The sequence below is a fragment of the Aethalodelphis obliquidens genome, unplaced genomic scaffold, assembly GCF_003676395.1.
Source record: "Aethalodelphis obliquidens isolate GAN/ISIS:26980383/991018 unplaced genomic scaffold, ASM367639v1 scaffold39, whole genome shotgun sequence".
Lineage (NCBI taxonomy): Eukaryota > Metazoa > Chordata > Mammalia > Artiodactyla > Delphinidae > Aethalodelphis > Aethalodelphis obliquidens.
In genome coordinates, this window is record NW_020837983.1 from 5,549,779 (window position 1) to 5,569,038 (window position 19,260).

Sequence of the window (19,260 nt, forward strand, 5' to 3'; positions counted from 1 at the left end):
ACCCATATCCCTCGCATTGGTAGGCAGATTCTTAACCACTGTGCCACTGGCTGGAAGTCCCTGGCCAGCTTTCTGATATGACAGGTATTGAAGGTTAATATGAGTATTTGAAAGAAGCAGGTAGTGTTCAGACCAGTTGTCCTGATTGCATATTCCCTACCCCTCCCCGTTCTGTTGGAACATACCCTATTGCGCCACTGTCCAGTCAAACTTTCAGTTGATTCTTTGAAGAGTTTCAGCTTCTTTAGAAGATTAAATAGGGAAACAGTGACATGTTGTCCAAAGAGTACATTCTTGCCACACTGTTTCATTGGTCCCTTTAGGGTACAAAATAGTTGAATATCTATAATTTCTAATATTTATAGCCAAGGTTTTTGTTCTATTTGGCTTCTGTTTCCAAAGTTTTGATAGTTTTGTTCAGCAGGTTTTCAGCTTCTTATAAATATTTATTTTTTATCTTGATCTCCAATTTCCTTCAGAATCAGACAAGAGAGCTATATTTTGTGGTCAAGGAACTGCAGCTGTTATAGCGTCAGTCTTGAGTAAATAGGAGTCTGACTTTTCAGTGGTTAAGTATTTATTGAGTACTTTTCTATGCCAGGAATGGTGCTTGATGATGTGGTTACAAAGATCAAACAAGTCCTGCCCTACGCAGACATGTGCAAAATAAAACAAGAGCAGGACTCTAATGACTGAGGTATCCCAGGCTGATTCCTGGGACTGGGGAGAGAGGCCTGTAGAGAGTCCTGCTATGTAATTGTAATAATGCTGAGAGCACTTGGAAACCAACTCCATGTAGCCCTTTTAGCTTCTGTTAAGTTCCTGTAGGGCAAAGTGGGCTCCATTCTCCACAGATCCACCCTTTGTCACATAAATGTGTATTGATGATCATGTCAGCCTTTACATTTTAGTATCAGTGACATCTTAGAGTCTCAGTTGAAGTATAGGATATATTCCTAAGACTTTGTTTCACTACTATATTTATTTATTGTGAAAATATATTATACTTAGTGTTGACTTGGTAAGAAAACAATGTTTTAAAAATTTATTTGGAAAAAATTCGAAATTTCAGAAAGGTTACAAAATTAAAAATAGTATAAGAACATTTCTATATCCTTTGCCTAGAATTAGCTGTTGTTAACATTTTATCCCATTTGTTAATCATTTTGCATGCTCACTCAAGTGTGTGTGTGCTAGCATGCTCCCTCTGTATATATTTTCACACGCATAAGTTTTTAAATCATTTGAGTATAAGTTACATACATCATGTCCCTTTGTCCCTAAATACTTTAGTATTTCCTAATAGAGACATTCTCTTATATAACCAGAATAGTTATTGACTTCAGTAAATTTAGCTTTGATATAACACTTTTCATCTAATTTTCCATTCATATTCCAATTTTTTTTTTTTTTTTTTTTTTTTTTGCGGTATGTGGGCCTCTCACTGTTGTGGCCTCTCCCGTTGTGGAACACAGGCTCCGGACGCGCAGGCTCAGCAGCCATGGCTCACGGGCCCAGCCGCTCCGCGGCATGTGGGATCTTCCCGGACCGGGGCACGAACCCGTGTCCCCTGCATCAGCAGGTGGTCTCTCAACCACTGCGCCACCAGGGAAGCCCTCATATTCCAATTTTGTCACTTGACCCAATAATATCCACTAATGTATTTTTCCCCTCCAGTGTAGGATCCAGTCAGGTACTTTTTTTTGTTAATGTCATTTTAGCTTTAATCTGGAACATTTCCATAGCTTTTCTTTGTTTTCTATGACTGATATTTTTGAAGAATGTAACCCTTTCTTTTTTTCTTTCTTTCTTTTTTTTTTTTGGTAGTAGAACGTTCCTCATTTTGGATTTGTCTGATGTGTTCTTATGATTAAATGATTCAGGTTATGCATTCTTGGCCAGAATACTGCATAGGTGATGTATTCTCAGGGTATCACATCCGGAGACACATTTTGTCCATCTTTCCTTTATTGGCATTGTTCATTTTCGTTAACAGTCAAGATGTTGCCTGGTTTTCCCAATGTGTAATCTACTGTATAATTACAGTTCTCCTTGTAACTAATCAACTTTCAGACAATGCAAATACGCTGTTCCTCATCAACTTCTTGTGAAATTTCCTGCATTCATTGATGGTTCTTGTCTTATCCAGTCTTTACTATTATGATTGCAGAATGATAATTTCGCAACTCTGATGCTCTGTTCACATTTACCACTTGGCACTCTACTATAGGCAAATGCTCTCGTTCTCCTATATTATTTATTTGTTTATTAATTATTGGTATAAACTCTACTGTTTTTTTCAGTAGTTTATAACTTATTACTATACTTAATTATTTGGTGTTCCAATAGTCCCAGATTTGGACAGTGGGAGTCCCTTCAAACTGGCTTCTGTGTCCTGACATGCCTCCCATTGTTTTTTTGAGCACTTTCTATTTTCTGGCGCAATAAAATAGAATCATCTTGAATCTCCCTTGCTCCAGCTCTGGAATCACCCATTTTCTAGACTCTTGTTTCCTTTGCGGGGAGTGGTATTAGAGGCCAAGATCTGAGCACTAGGTGTTCTCTTTCCTACTAGAGTGTCTTTACTTGTAAGATAACACTGTACCCTGCAGATTGTTTTCTTTGGAGCTTTATTACTGTTTTCTTTTTGGAAAGTGTTTATTTTCATTAAATAGAGTCTTCATTTTTATGGAAAAAAGTTTGTGTGTAATAAGTAAGCATAGAAGTTGGGGCATATCACATAGCAGAGAAGCTCCGCTCTGCTTAATTCTTGTTTCGTTTTTGTTTTGAAAGTGGAATCACTAAATTACCAATAATATAAGAAAAAAAAGACAAATTAGTGGAAAAGTTTTGGATATATATTATCCTTACTTGGAAATGTTTTGAAATGTTTTCTAGGGACATTCTCTTTTTTTCCCTAGTTCTTTAACATAGCTATCTATCTGGTGATGCGTTATTACGAATGCTCCCTTACCTAGTTTTTTTTTTTTTTTGGCGGTACGGGGGCCTCTCACTGTTGTGGCCTCACCCGTTGCGGAGCACAGGCTCCGGACGTGCAGGCCCAGCGGCCATGGCTCACGGGCCTAGCCGCTCCGCGGCATGTGGGATCTTCCCGGACCGGGGCACGAACCCGTGTCCCCTGCATCGGCAGGCGGACTCTCAACCACTGTGCCACCAGGGAAACCCCCTTACCTAGTTTTGTATTTGGTTTGTTTATGTTATTCAGGTCTACAGAAGTCATTTCCAGTACTTTCTAAAACTTACAACTCTTGTTTTTTTTAGGCTGTCAAAAGACATAATCTGACTAAAAGATGGCTTATGAAAATCATTGATGAAAGAGTAAGTTGAAATTGCTCAAGTCTTAAGTTTTTTCTTCCTTTTTAATCCTTAAGCTAATCTTCAGGGAGGAAATGTTTTAGTATGTGTATTAATATTTGGAGAAAGGAAACTTTTAGAGAACTGTACCATTTTATCCATTCTCCATTACTGCATGCCACCCACCTCAGCCGCCCACCCCCGTACCTAGAGACAGACAAGCAAAGACAGGTACCCAGGCAGAGGCATGCGTGTGCACACCACACTCTACTAGTTTGTTTTTTTAAAACAGAAAGTTTTTACAACAGAAATTTTCAGGCTTATATAAAAGTAGAGAGAATAGTGTAATATACTTCCATGTGTATGTCACCCAGCTTTAATAGTTATAAATACATGTCCAATGTTATTTCATCTATATTCTACCAACTTCCCTCCCTAAACCCTATTAGATTATTTTAAAGTAAACCCCAGACATGTTATTATTTGATCTGTACATATACATGTATCTTGAAAAGATAAAAACTTGTATAAAACAGATAATCAACAAGAACCTGCTGTATAGCACAGGAAACTCTACTCAATATTCTGTAATAACCTAAAATGGGAAAAGTGTCTGAAAATAGATGTATGTATATGTATAACTGAATCACTTTGCTGTATGCCTGAAACTAAACACAACATTGTAAATCAACTATACTCCAGTATAAAATAGAAATTTAAAAAAAGAGAGAGAAAAAAACTTGTATAAAACATGACTATAATATGATTACCAGACCTTTAAAAAGTATGGATAATTCCTTAATGTCATCAAAACTTGAGTAGTTGTACACATATCATTATGCATACCCAGTGCTTGGATCTCTGTCCAAATAGAGGGAATAAGGAAAGTTCAACAGTTCTAGCAAATGGAATCTTATACTGAGTTCTTAGAACTAAGTTCTAGTTCTAACCAAGCATGCAAATTGCTTGATGACCTGGGCTGATTTGTGTAATCTTTCTGACACATTGTTGGCTAAGTGTCCTTGTTGGCCTGATATTTATCACATATTGTTGTCCTGAAAATGTAAGTTTACTTAGTTTATTTGGATACAATCTATTAATAACCATAGGCTATAGTGGTAATAATATAAGCAAAAAGGAGATAATGACTTTAACATTTAAAAAATTGCTCAGTTGGCCTATAGAATTAATTAGTACTAAGAAAATGTATTTTTCAGGTGTCTTCAGTTTTCATGAGGTAAAGAAAATTTGAGAACTCAAGACAGAGATAATGGAAAATCTCTCTTTTTTTCGTAATGAAAAAATAGCAGTTTTTCCATTGTTTAATGGAAAATAACATTTGGCTTTTGTATAGAGGGATATTTAAAAGTAAAGGACTGGGGTCAATCTCCCTGCATTGATTGGAAGATTCAGTATAATCCTTATAAAAATTCCAGCTGCCTTTTTTGGAGAAATTGACAAGCTGAACCTAAAATTCATATGAAAATGCAAGGGACCCAGAATCATCAAAAGAATCTTGAAAAAGAAGAACAAAGTTGGAGGACTCACATTTTCCAATTTTGAGACTTAACTATAAAGTTACAGTAATCAACTGTGTAGTATTGTCCTGCCATAGACATATAGATCAATATATACTGATCATATAGATCATCTATATCGGCATGGAATAGAATTGAGAGTCCAGAAGTAAACCTATATATTGATAGTCAGCTGATTTTTGACAAGGGTATGAAGATAATTCAGTGGGGGAAAGAATAACCTTTTCAACAAGCAATGCTGGGACAACTGGGTATCCACATGCGAAAGAATGAATTTGAACTCCTATCTCATACCATGTACAAAAACTAACTCAAAATGGATCAAAGCCCTAAATGTAAGAGTTAAAGCTGTAAAAGTCTTAGGAGAAAACCTAGGCATAAATCTTTTTAACTTTCTGTTGGGCAGTGACTTCTTAGATATGAGACCAAAAGCACAAGCAATAAAAAAAAAGATAATTGGACTTCATCAAAAGTAAAAACTTCAAGAAAGCAAAAGACAATCCACAGAATGGGAGAAAATATTTACCAGTTATATATATGATAAGGGACTAGTGTCTAGAATATATAAAGAACTCTTATAATTCAACAGTAAAAAGACAAATAACCCAACTTAAACATGGGCAAAGGATTTGAGTAAACATTTCTCTAAGGAAGATATACAGATAAGTAATAAGCACCTTAAAAGATGCTCAGCATCTTTTCATGAGGGAAATGAAAATCCAAACCACAATGAGGATGGCTTCATACCAATTAGGATGGCTATAATAAAAAGAATGAACAATAACGAGTGTTGGTGAGGATGTGGAGAAATTGGAACCCTTCATACGATGCTGATGGAAATGTAAAGTGGTGCAGCTGCTTTGGAAAAACTGTTTGGCAGTTCCTCAGAAAGTTAAACATAGAGTTATCATAGACCTAGCAATTTCACTCCTAGGTTGGTATGAGAAATGAAAACGTATCCACACAAAACTTGTGCACAAATGTTCACTCGTAATAGTCCAAAAGTGGGAACAACTCATAGTTGAATGAATAAACAAAATGTGTGTATCCATACAGTGGAATATTATTCAGATTTTCTTCAATTAAAAGGAATGAGATACTAAAAGATGTGCCAACATGGATGAACCTTGAAAACATGCTAATTGAAAGAAGCCAGATACAAAAAGCCACATATTGTATCATTGCACTTTTATAAAATGTTCACAACAGACAAATCCATGGAGACAAAGTAGGTTAGAGGTTTGTCAGGAGACAAGGAAAGGGAGAACTGGGAAGTGACTGCTTAATAGATACAGGATTCTTTCTGAGGTGATGAAGAGAAAACATTCTGGAATTAGTGGTGATAGTTGCACAACTTTGTGAATATACTACAACCACTGAATTGTATACTTCAAAAGGGTAAATTTTATGGTATATGAATTATGTTCCAGTTTGTTTTTAAATGTAATGGAGCTGGAACATATTTTTTCCCCTGGGATTCATTGTTGGTGCCAGTTTCTCCTGATTGTAAAAAAGGAGGAAGGGGTGGAGGAATAATATTACCTTGGCCATCAAGTCTTTGTAAATGTATTATTATAAAAGTTGCTAGATGTTCTAAGATTTACATTTTTCTCTTTCTTGAATATAGTGTGTTCTGGTAATCAACCGTTGGTTTATTGAGCATAGTTTCTTTTATGGGGAATGGGGTGCAGGGCCTGGTTGTGATCTCCTTTCTTTTTCTAGGCACCTTTTCCCTATTAAGAGCACGGGCTTAATGGTCAAAATATGTGGGTTTGAATCTTTTCCCCACCACTAATTTGCTGTGCGACCTTGGGCGTATTCCTTAACTTGTTGGTAACTCAGTTTCTTCATCTGCGAAATGAAAAAAGTATTAATTCCTTTTGAGGGAGTTGTTAGGATTAAGGAGATAATGTCTGAAGTACTTAAGTAAGAGCTCAGTTGTCAATTTCTCATGATACCGCAGGCTTTTAGAAGGAAGTAAAAATTAAGCCAACCCCATGTCCGTGGTGATTTGTGCATTGAGGTTATTCCTGAGGTATTATTTTGAGGGGTGATTTGTAAGTATTGAACATGTAGGACTTTAATGTTTTAATTTTATTTTAATCTTATTTTATTGTGTAATAAACAACTTATACTAAAAGTTTTTATTCTTTATTACTCAATTCTTTAGGGCAAAAAAATTGTGTCTTTTAAAAATAAAATATTGACAATTCGTCAAGCAAATAAAGCATTTTGTTTGTAGGAAAAAAATTTGGATGACAAAGCATATCGTAACATCCAGGAACTGGAAAATTATGCTGAAAACACACAGAGCTCTCTTCTTTATCTAACACTAGAAATATTGGGTAAGTTTTTTTTTTTTATACTTCTCTTTTTTAAAGAAAATACCTTTTTTTTTTTAAATTGAAGTATAGTTGGTTTACAATATTGTGTTAATTTCAGGTGTACAGGAAAGTGATTAATTTCAGGTGTACAGGAAAGTGATTGTTACATATATGTATTTCAGATTCTTTTCCATTATAGTTATTAGAATTGTGTTAATTTCAGGTGTACAAGAACGTGTTAATTTGTGTTAATTTCAGGTGTACGGGAAAGTGATTCAGTTATACGTATATATATGTATTTCAGATTCTTTTCCATTATAGTTATTAGAAGATAATATAGTTCCCTGTGCTACACAGTAAATCCTTGTTGTTTATCTATTTTATGTGTAGTGGTGTGTTATCTGTTAATCCCGTACTCCTAATTTATCCCCCTCCCCTTCTTTCCTCTTTGGTAACCATAAGTTTGTTTTCTAAGTCTGTGAGTATGTTTCTGTTTTGTAAATAAGTTCATTTGTATTATTTTTTAGATTCTACATATAAGTGATATTATATAATATTTGTCTTTATCTGATTTACTTCACTCAGTATGATGATCTCTAGGTCCATCTATGTTGCTGCAGATGGTAATATTTCATTCTTTTTTATGGCTGAGTCATATTCCATTGTGTGTGTGTGTGTGTATATACACACACACACACGCACGCCCCACATCTTCTTTATTGACTCTTCTGTTGATGGACACTTAGGTTGCTTGTAAATAGCACTACTATGAACATTGGAGTGCATGTATCTTTTCGAATTAGTTTTCATCTTTTCTAGATATATATGCCCAGGAGTGGGATTGCTGGATCATGTGGTAACTCTATTTTTGGTTTTTTAAGGAACCTGCATACTGTTAAGAAAACACCTTTTAGACTTCACTTTTTCATAATTTGACAATCTAACCAGTTTAACACTGAAGTTTTTCTTTGCACCAACTAGAAAGGAATAGCTTTTTTTTTTTTTTTTTTTGAGTAAGAAGGGGAATATAATATATACCTTTCTTTGGAATGGAATGTAGACTAATCACCATACCCAGGCTCTCATAAAAGGACTTTAGCTACCTCATGAGAATGCTGTAATTAATAATCTGGTAATTGCAGATGATTCTATTTTTTTATGCATCTCCTACAATTTGGAAGGCCTGTGGTCTGACTCCTTCCTTCTCTGTCAATAATACTTCCCCATGTTTAAAAACAAAAGGTAGAAGAAATAAAACTGTATATCTAAAAGTTTTATGAGATTTGTCTTAAAAAAAAAAACAACTATGCCACTTAGATGGTATTTTTCCTGCTTTGATTTTGTTCTAAGTTGGTGAGGTCTTATTGTAATGAGGAAATTATTTGGGACAAGGACAATATCATCCATTTGAAGAAGGTAATATGTCTTTATGTCACCCTAAGAGAACAACCCAAGTCCCTACCAAATTTCCCAGGCCTGTTCTGCCTGCACATTCAGTGACATGTTTGCCAACACAATGAAAGGAGGGAGCAAAGAGCAGAATGTTTGTTAAGCATATACTTAAAATGAGGTCATATGGAAATTGCACTGAGGAGAAGAAATGCAAGACTCGCAGTGTTTTTCCACGATAGCTAATTAAAATTCCAAATGTGCTCTTGGTGTGCTGTACTCTAAGGAAAACTCTTTTATTTAAAAGTTGAAGTTCAGAAACCTGTTTATGATAAATGGTCAGCTTGTCTTTGTGCCCAGTTTTGCTCTCATACATCCTGTCTTTCAGATATAAAACATGGGAGAAACACCTTTTACATGTTTAGGTCACTTCTCTATGCTGCTTCTGTTGACTTGTTATGCATTTAAAGAGAAAAGAGCAGCCAGTTGATTTCTAAAATCATAGGTATAAAGGATCTTCATGCAGATCATGCCGCAAGTCACATTGGAAAAGCACAAGGCATTGTAACTTGCTTGAGAGCAACGCCGTATCATGGTAGTAGAAGAAGAGTATTCCTTCCCATGGATATTTGTATGCTGGTAAGGCCGTTGTTTGTACCCTTTAATTATTTACCTCAAGAATATGGGGAGGGGCGTCCTGTCTTGGTTCTCTGCTTAGTCTATTCAAGTGACCGTTTTGAAACACATGCTTATTGCTTTTTTGCTCCAGAGTTATCAAGTCAGAATTTTATCAGTCAGGCATTTTAGGTCTGTGGTGGAGCTATGAGTAAGAAGGTTCAGAGAACCTCTCTTGGTGTACTTACATGTTGATGCCTTACTCCCTTTCAAGCAATTACAGTAATTATTCCTAGTGGTCACCTTAGCCTGTTCTTTATTTTATTTTAAAGGAGGAAATAATCCATTAAAAAAGAATACTGTTGATGAGAACTTTTGTTTTCTGGAGGAGGTTCACTATTGTCTGTTCTATTAAACTTCTCATCTGCTTGTTTCTTGCTTTATTTTGTTTCACCTACAACTGTCATGAGTTAGCATCTTGTTGCATATTCTTCCAGGAGAGAGAGTGTCTGTGTGTGTGTCTATATACGCACTCACATACATGTAGATATATTTTAAAAAACAAAATAGGGGACTTCCCTCGTGGTCCAGTGGTTAAGAATCCGCCTTCCAATGCAGGGGACGTGGGTTCGATCCCTCGTTGGAGAACTAAGATCCCACATGCCACGGGGTAACTAAGCCTGCATGCTCTAGAGCCCGAGCGCTGTACCTACTGAGCCTGTGCACTCTGGAGCCCCTGCGCCGCAACTAGAAAGCTCTCGCGCTGCAGCTGCTGAGCCTGCGCACCACAACTAGAGAGAAGCCCACACACTGCAGTGAAAGAGCCTGCATGCCACGTGTGCCACAACTAAGACCTGGTGCAGCCAAACAAAGAAACAAACAAATAAATAAATAAATATTAAAAAAAAAAAGAAAGAAAACTGACATCATGCAAGCTGCACGGCGTGGCCAAAAAAACCAAAAACCAAGAAAACAAAATAGGCATTATACTGTATATACTGTTCTATCACCAGTTTTCTTGAGCTAGTTCTAATTGTGCTTTTTGAATCCTGATGTAATGTACATTTTCCCACACAGCATGGTGTTTCACAAGAGGATTTTCTGCGGAAGAGCCAAGATAAAAATGTGAGAGATGTGGTATATGACATGGCCAGCCAGGCACACTTGCACCTAAAGCATGTAAGTAGCCTCTTTTTGCCAAATCATTTAGGAAACTATCATTTCTAGCTGTGGCTACTCCTAGAGCATGGTTGTAGTGTTCTCTCTTTGGCAGTCCATATCCATCGCTCACTGAAATCCCAATAGATTTATCTCAGGGATTATTATAAACTTTTTCTACTTAAAAAAAATCTCCTTCTCCCTCTCAGCTTCCTCAGTTAGGCTCCTCTCTGATCCATCCGCTCACTATTTCTCTCTCAGGGGACAGTGTGTCTTTCTGCCTTGTTAAGGCTGATGCCTCTTCTACTCTTCCAGGACCTTGCATCGTCAGCAGTTCCCAGCTGGTATTTTCAGTTGGCCTTTCTGATAACTTGCCCCTTTTATCTTCTGGTTTGTTGCTATTGCCTTCTGAAGTTACAGGCAGCCCATTGGACCCTTCTGTTTCTTATTTTCCCCTCCCAATTAACCTTTTTTGCATAAGTGTTCTACCTTCATTTTACCTCAAGGCCCTCACCACCATGGTACCATTCACCATACTATAATTTGGCTTTCATCCTGCTTACTCTAATAATAATCTCTAGTGTATAATCTCCTTACTGCCACATTTAAAGAAGTGTCTGATTTGTTGCATTCTTAAACCTTCTCGGTAGCTTTACTCTAAATGCTTCCAAGATGTGAGCGAATGTAACTTATCTAGGTTGCTCAGTCAAAATAGTTTTCTGAAACTAAAATTTACATGTAAGTTATTAGAGCCCAGAAAGTACAAACAAGTGATTGCCATATTTAATATAACTTAAATATATTAAAGCTATAATACTAAAACTTACCAACTAATTAAGCTATAGTAAGTCATTAAAAAATAAAGAGTGATTTAGAGAGGGTAGATGTCTTATATGTATATGTATGTATGTGAATGTGTGTGTGTGTGTATGTGTATATATATATATATATATATATATACACACACACACACACATACATACACACATATAACAGAGGAAGAATCAGCTAGACTTGATAACTGATTGGATTGTAGCAGAATCAGGAAGCAGGAAAGTCGAAGGCTGCATGGAGTTCAAATATAGATGGTGATGATGCCAGTCAGAGACTACAATAAAAAAGCAGTGGTGTGCTGGGTGCTGATCAGTAGCTGCTGGACATCATTGAATGTAAGGGGATTAGAGGGCATTTAGGGAGGTGGGCTAAAATGCAGATTGTAGGATTGTGACTTTAAGAGGAGGGCAGAACTGGAGGTACAGATTGGGGAGTCATCCAGGTGGAAGGCTTATGTTTAAAGCTCTAAGTGTGGCTATGCTGTTGTCCAAGGAGGATATACATTTAAACCATAAGACCAAAGGCAGAACCTTGAGCCCACCTCCATTTCTCAGGTAGGAGGAGGAAGGGCCATTTAATAGGAAGAAGCAGAAGGAAAGAATGATCAAAAGAAGTGGGAGAACTCAGAGTCAGTGTCTTGGAAACCTAGGGAGGAGCAAGTTCCAAGAATGGGGAATACTGAAATTTTGCATTTCCTGGAGAGATTGAGAGAAAAGATAGGTATGATGCTTAGTAAATTGTGGATGGTCTTGAAGAGAGCAATTGTAATAGGCGGGGTAAGTGAGTCAGGAGTAAGAAGCAGTATCTGACAGTATAAGCAAAGACCTTTAGACAGAAGTGGGCGTGGTGAGGGCTGGATGATGGGCATCAGCCTGAGTGCATCAGGGCTCTGTAGTCCAGAGTAGTAGGGTGTTAGGTTGGGTAGATGAGGTTAGATTCAAGATGTGTAGGCCTTTGAATTCCAAGATGAATATTTGGGACATGATCTATCAGGGAGTTAAGTTAAAGAAAGAAAAAGTAAAACAGTGACTTTAGGACATGCATTTGGCTGGCTCTGGCTCTGGGGCATGAATTAAAGGTTGGGGAACACAGAGGCAGGAAGATCAGCTAGAAGGATCTTATATTCATCTAGACAGGACGGAGTGACATCCAAGCTGGGAAGGTGCTGGGACTTGTATGTGAGTACAGTTGACCCTTGAACAATCACGGGGGTTAAGGGCTCCAACCTTCCACGCAGTTGGAAACCCACATATAATTTATAGGTGGTCTTCTGTATCCAAGGTGGATTCAACCAACCAAGGATCATGTAGTGCTGTAGTATTTACTGTTGAAAAAAATCTGCATGTAAGTGAACCCATGTTATTCTAGGGTCACCTGTATGTCTTCATTTACCCCTTACCACAGAGCTGGGGGGGTCAAAGTTATAAGGCAGTTGGAAATGTCAAAACTAAATGTAAGAAAGAAGAGAATTCTTAATATAGTACCTTTTCCTGATTCCTTTAGGTTTGGCAAATTAATCTCAACCGACAGGAGATGAGAACTATTTTCTTGCTTTCGAGAGCGTCCCTAGCAGTGCTGATTTAAACTGCTGGTGTTGCTTTGTGTTCACTTTCAGAGGGAGAGTGTTTATTTCCAGAAATATTTGTATTTCAAACCAGTTTCCTTTTGTCTTCCTTTTTTAGGCTAGGTCCTTCCACAAAAGTGTTCCTGTGAAAGCATTTCCTGCTTTCCTTCAGACGGTAAGTAGATTAACAGAGAAGGTTGTTTAATTAATGAAGCAGATGTGTATATTTTTTTTTTTTCTATTTTATAAGGTTCCCAGTGCAGTTCTTTAGTTTAGAGTCTTTGTTTGTTTTCCTCCCTGTGGTATGTTTTGTTAGTTACATTCTGCTTTTGGTGAAGGTCATGCCTCTGTTCCCCAGAGGCAGGTGAGTGGAATTGTCATTAGCACTGGCTGCAGCCATACTGCATCGTTTTGAATCTGTTTTGCCACTTACTAGCTGTGGAACAAGTTCCTTAATCACTATGTACCTCAGTTTATTCATAGGTAAGATGGGAATCATAGGAGAAACCACCTCATAGGAGTGTTAGGCTACTTATGGCCATATAAGTATGACTTAATAGTCTATTATATTTTTTCTCCTTAGTGACCATATTGTAGCACTGGTTCCCGAAAGTGGTTCACAGACCAGTGCTGAGCTGGCTGCATCAGAATAATCTGGAAGGCTTCTTCAAAAATACAGATTCCTGGGGTCTTCTTACTAAATAAGACTCTTGAGGTTGGGGAGGGGAGCATTTCTAAGAGGGTCTGTGATTTTTAAAAATTCCCCAGGTGATTCTGATGTGTAGCCTGGTTCAGGAACCATTGTGGTAAAATGCATAAAGAAATGAGAATAGCTTCCGGTTAGTAGCACCTACTGTGGGACAGGTTCTGAGCTAGGTCATTGCATACGTTATTCCTAGGTGTGGTTTACTTCATTTTATAGATAGAAACCAAGGTTCAAAGATCTGTGATGTTTGAAAATGGAAAATTCATGCATTTTCTACAGTACCAAACATACCTTCTACATTTTTCCCTAAAATATATTTAAAGATTCATTTCTATCCTTTCACATCTTCTATCCTGGGTCTCAGATCTGAGTGTTTGAAATCATTTTCTTTCTTTTCTGGGTTCACTTATTATAAAAGTAATATGTTAATGTTTTAGATGTTCACATAAGAGGAGGCAAAAGAAATTAGAATGCTCTCACAATTCTATCCTTTCCAGAGATAACGTCTGTTCATCTTTCTGGACTTCTTATGTTCATGTAATTATATATGTATTTTTTGTATAAATGAGGTGTCGAGCATCTCTTTCTGTGTCAACACATTGTTCTGTATCACCATTTTTAATTGTTATTTATTTGGTTATTTGGTGATGTACTATCATCTCTTTTGTCTCTCTTTTTTTTTTTCTATTTTTTTCTTTTCTTTTCTTTTCTTTTTTTTTTGGCTGCACCACACAGCATGCAGGATCCTAGTTCCCCAACCAGGGATCAAATCCACACCCCATGCAGTGGAAGTGTGGAGTCCCAACCACTGGACCTCTGGGGAAGTACCCATCACCTGTCTTGACTTATAAGCTCTAAGAAAGTTCAAGACTTTGTCTGTTTTGTTCACTTTTGTGAAATAGGTTGTTCTCAACTCTGCTTGTCCATTAGAATCACTTGGGGAACTTTTAAAGCAAAACAAAGCAATATTGGGCCTGTCCCCAAACCAGTTAAATCATATCAAAGAGGTTGGATCTAGGCACTGATACTTCTTAAAAGTTCCCCCAGTAATAATGAAGTGCAGCTAGGCCTAAGAACCACTATCTTAGGCTAGTGGTGTGGTCCCCGGGCCAGCAATATATGCCTCGGATATTGTTAGAAATGTAGGTCTTGGGATCCACCACAGACCTAATGGATCAGAAACTCTAGGGGCTGGAGCCCAGCTCTGTTTCCGTCCTGTGCCAGGAGAAAGTAGAGGGACTACATGGTAATTTCCGAGGAGCTGCTTCTATCCTACACCCTCATTCCAGCTGGGGCACATCTCTTCTCATTTGTTTTATATATGGAGCATCTGTTAATTACTTTGTTCAAAGGAAAGGTTTTGCTGTTTAAAAATGGTTTGAAAATGACTAGTCTAGGGTAGAGTATGTTGTGCTCTATAGATGAGGTTTTAAGAAGCTATATTCAGAAATTGTAACATCTTTTTTTTTTTAAGTGTCGGTTCATTGGTTCATTATTTATTTATTTTTGGCTGTGTGGGGTCTTAGTTTCTGTGCAAGGGCTTTCTCCAGTTGCAGCAAGCGGGGGCCACTCTTCATCGCGGTGCGCGGGCCTCTCACTATCGTGGCCTCTCTTGTTGCGGAGCACAGGCTCCAGATGCGCAGGCTCAGTAGTTGTGGCTCACGGGCCCAGTCGCCCCGTGGCATGTGGGATCCTCCCAGACCAGGGCTCGAACCCGTGTTCCCTGCATCGGCAGGCAGATTCTCAACCACTGCCCCAGGGAAGCCCAGAAATTGTAACGTCTTTGAGAATTTTGCAATGAATTTGTTACTTTGAACAATTTATTTACCATTAACCATGAACCAAATCCTAATTTGTGAATGCCCAGTTGAGCTCTAATTTTGAGGTCATGTTTCATCTGTATTTTAATGGAATTTTCTCCTAATTATAAAAGCATTACATTCTCATAATAGAGATTTGGAAAATATAAAAAGAATATTAGAAGAAAATAACAATCACCTACAATTCCCAGACCCAGAGGTAAATGCTATGTACACTGTTCTTTCTTTTAAATGAATTTCTGTGTATATTTAAAGTCACACTTTATATGGCAGTGTCCTATTTATCAAACATTTAACCACATCATTAGAGATATTAATACAATATTTGATGGCTGTATAATACTCTCGTGCTTGTATCTTAATTTCATTAACTATTCTTTATAATTGGATATTATAAAACTATTAAAATGAACATAATAAAGTTCTTAGAGATGGAAAGTTAATAACAGTATATGAATTAATTTTTTAAAAAAGCAGGTTACAGAACATTATGAATAACATGAGCTCTTTTTTCCAAAAATAAAAGAGAACATGTGAAAGTACACTAAAATATCTTCAAAGTTTTTTCTCTTAACGTGTTTTTTATTTGATATCTACAAATGAATATATATGTATGCATGTATTATAAAGGATAACATAATGAACACCCATGAACTCACCACTTAATCCAGAAACTAGAATGTCACCATTAAATTGCACCCATGTGTTTTCCCAATCTCATCCCCTTGACTCTGCCTTCCTCCTCCAAGTAGCTATCCTGAATTTTGTATTTATTATCTTGCTTTTATTCTAGAAAAGCTTTTCCCTATTTTATGTATTCCTAACCAAAATGTTGCTTCTTTTTGGCTGCATTGGGTCTTCATTGCTGCACGTGGGCTTTCCCTAGTTGCGTAGAGCGGGGGCTACTCTGTTGTGGTGTGCGGGCTTCTCATTGCGGTGGCTTCTCTTGTTGTGGAGCACGGGCTCTAGGCATGCGAGCTTCAGTAGTTGTGGCATGTGGGCTCAGTAGTTGTGGCTTGTGGGCTCTAGAGCACAGGCTCAGTAGTGGCACATGGGCTTAGTTGCCCTGCGGCATGTGGGATCTTCCTGGACCAGGGATCGAACCCATGTCCCCTGCATTGGCAGGAGGATTCTTAACCACCGCACCACGAGGGAAGTCCCTTAGGTTTTTTTTTTTTTTTTTTTTTTTTTGCTGTTTATGTCTTCTGTGTTACACACACACACACACACACACACACACACACACACACACAGAGTGTTTCTAAGATTTATCCATATTATTGCATCTAGCTACATTTATTTCATAGCAGCTTAATATTTCATTGTGTGAACATTTATTTTTTTGTCAAAGAACTTCTGGATTGTTTCCAGGTTTTTTGCATTTGTGCACATTAATGCACATGTTTCTTGCCATACATATATATAAGTGCAGGGTTTCAAAAGTAGAGAGTGAATTTGTATGTACACTCATCCGTTTATAGTATATAGAAGTCTGGGAGAACACACAGTCCTTTGGACAAGCATATGCTCTCTGTGGGTCACACAGGTTGCGCTGCAGAACTCTAAGGGGAGCTGTACACGTGGGCTGAGAAGGCGGTGGGGCCGCTTCACATTGTGCAGTGCAAAAGTAGGTGGCTTCTCTGTTTAATAAAAATTTACAAATTAATAAGATTGAAAAACATAAAGAGCACTGCCCATCATCAGTGTTTTCCATCGTGGCCCCCGGTCCCAGAGAAAGCTTTGTCAAGTTTTGTGTGATGGGGGGAGCATGGTGTGACGTTTATAGGGACCTGTGATTGTTCTCCCTGGCTGCAAATTGTTTTCCAGCAAGAACATGGACACCCTTTAAACTTTTTCACAAAATAATTTTTTAAAGAAACAACTTGAGCTCCCCCTCATGGCACTGTGTGTTTCTGTGTGTGTGTGGGGGGGGGGTTCATTTTCCTCAAATGAAACACCCCTTTTGTATTCTACAGAATCTAGTAATAAGACCTGGCAAATAATTTCTCTGTCACATTTTGACCAGAACACTAAATTATGATCAGAATTGGCTTGATGTTTCTAGTACTAGATCTGTGACATAGTTTTACTGGCTTCATAGAAAACTTCTTAGAAGATGTCTTTATTCTCTCTCTCTTTTAAAATTTTCATTTACATTCTTAGTATGTAGAAGACCATCTCAGGAAAACTAAAATAGCCTTAATACCTGCTGGGTTTGTTTTTGTTTCTTTTAAAGACTTAATCATTCTGTGATCTAGTGACCATTATTCTCTTTTTTCAGGTTGCTCTGGAGGATTATTTAAAGAAAATTCAACAAGTGGATTTTGATATATTCCACCCATCTTTACAGCAGAAGAATACTTTACTTCCATTATCTTTGTATATTCAGTCATGGAGAAAAAGATATTAAAATAATTTCGTGGCACTGATATTTACTTTTATTAGTTTTACAAAAGTGTACTAGTTTAGGGTTCTTGTTTACAAACAACAGGAACTGTTTACTGTTTAAGGAGAAAATTCACTTATTGGATGAGTGTGTAGGTCACAGAATTAATGAGAAGTTGCTGTGGGGCCGTGATGCCCAGATTCTGCTGCAGGCACCGCCCTTGTCACCAGCAGCCCAGACAGTGTCTGCTGTGCCATCCCTGCAGAGTCCGAGCCCCAGGAAGGAGTATCGTTTTAGCTGTGTTTAGGCTGCAGGCCATGCTTCAGCCACCAGAGGGCAGGGGGAAGCACGTCTCCTCCCGTCCTCACCCTTGGAGAAGAATGGGGAAGGGGCTCAAGAAGTACTAGGTTTGCATGCTGAGCAGCCAAAACCCAGGCGTCCAGGACAGCTGGGAAATGCATTTATTTAGGGATCATGAAGAGTGAAGTTAATATTTGAGGAGTGTCAGTCGCTGTGTTGAGGGCCTTGTATCTCTAACATTTAATCTTTACCACCCTGTGAAAATTTGTCCATGATGATAAAATAACTTCTTTCAAGAGCTTGAACCCTAACTTGACTTTAGATCTGGCCGATTTGAAGGCTTTTACTTTTTTGTTTACCCTTTTGCTTCACTCTCTATTACTGAGCATTATCATCATGAACAAAACTGTATTAACAAAATGTGTATTAATGTAGGGCTTCCCTGGTGGCGCAGTGGTTGGGAGTCCGCCTGCCGATGCAGGGGACACGGGTTCGTGCCCCGGTCCGGGAAGATCCCACGTGCTGCGGAGCGTCTGGGCCCGTGAGCCATGGCCGGTAAGCCTGCGCATCCGGAGCCTGTGCTCCGCAACGGGAGAGGCCACAACAGTGAGAGGCCCGCGTACCACAAAAAAAAAAAAAAAGTGTATTAATGTAAATTAAATTAACAAAATTGTATTGAACATTCATTAAGGGGATACTACATTTTTAAAAACTACTATACTAGTTGAGCTTCCCACTAAAAAGCTCTGTGCTGTATACTTTACAGTGTTCTCATCTGATCTTCAAAACTGTGAAACAACATTTTTGGTAATTAAAAATTTTTAATTATAACATACATACTAATTGCAAAAACCAAAATTGTTTACATTGCTGGTAGTTGGCAGATCTGGACTCTGAATGAGTCTCTGACTCCTAAAACCAGAATTATGCCCTAGTTTCCTTTTCCTTTCTTTTTAGTGGTCATGTTTCCTGCGCACTCCCACCTCTGCTGTACCATTTCTCTATGCCATCTCAAGCCTTTGGTTTCAGCTATGAATTAGTGCCTACTTCAATTGTGAATTAATGGTGGCTTAAAGTATTACACTTTTGTAAATAAAATTCAAATGGAGAACTGCCTGAGGGCAAGAATACATAGTTTTATTCATCTTAGGATTCCCCCAGCACCTCGTATGGCTTCTGATTTAGAGCAAGTGGAGATTAATAAATATATAAATGAATGAACATACAGTGCTGTTGTTTATGTTAGTGTACTTTTGGTTTATACTGATGCCGAAAGAATATCCTCTTATTTAATCCTGTGGCTTTAGAGAG

General features: G+C 37.9%; 1 protein-coding gene and 1 non-coding gene across 6 annotated transcripts in view; both read left to right on the top strand.

Moving 5' to 3' along the window:
• The window catches only part of NDUFAF6 (NADH:ubiquinone oxidoreductase complex assembly factor 6), a 36,473-nt gene extending 18,781 nt beyond the window's left edge, over positions 1–17,692 (top strand). For 4 of the 5 annotated variants that reach the window (XM_027131436.1, XM_027131439.1, XM_027131440.1 and 1 more), the window contains 6 exons: positions 3,283–3,339; positions 7,096–7,198; positions 9,072–9,205; positions 10,259–10,360; positions 12,856–12,912; positions 17,545–17,692. In XM_027131436.1, coding sequence (XP_026987237.1) covers positions 3,283–3,339; positions 7,096–7,198; positions 9,072–9,205; positions 10,259–10,360; positions 12,856–12,912; positions 17,545–17,673 — 582 coding nt within the window. In that variant the 3' untranslated portion in view covers positions 17,674–17,692. The remainder of the gene's footprint in view (positions 1–3,282; positions 3,340–7,095; positions 7,199–9,071; positions 9,206–10,258; positions 10,361–12,855; positions 12,913–17,544) is intronic. The other variant, XM_027131437.1, reaches the window with a different exon arrangement.
• On the top strand, positions 10,965–11,088 carry LOC113633453 (small nucleolar RNA SNORA14). The gene has a single exon (XR_003438210.1). It is a non-coding gene; the product is annotated as a small nucleolar RNA SNORA14 (small nucleolar RNA).
• Positions 17,693–19,260: the final 1,568 nt, after the last annotated feature.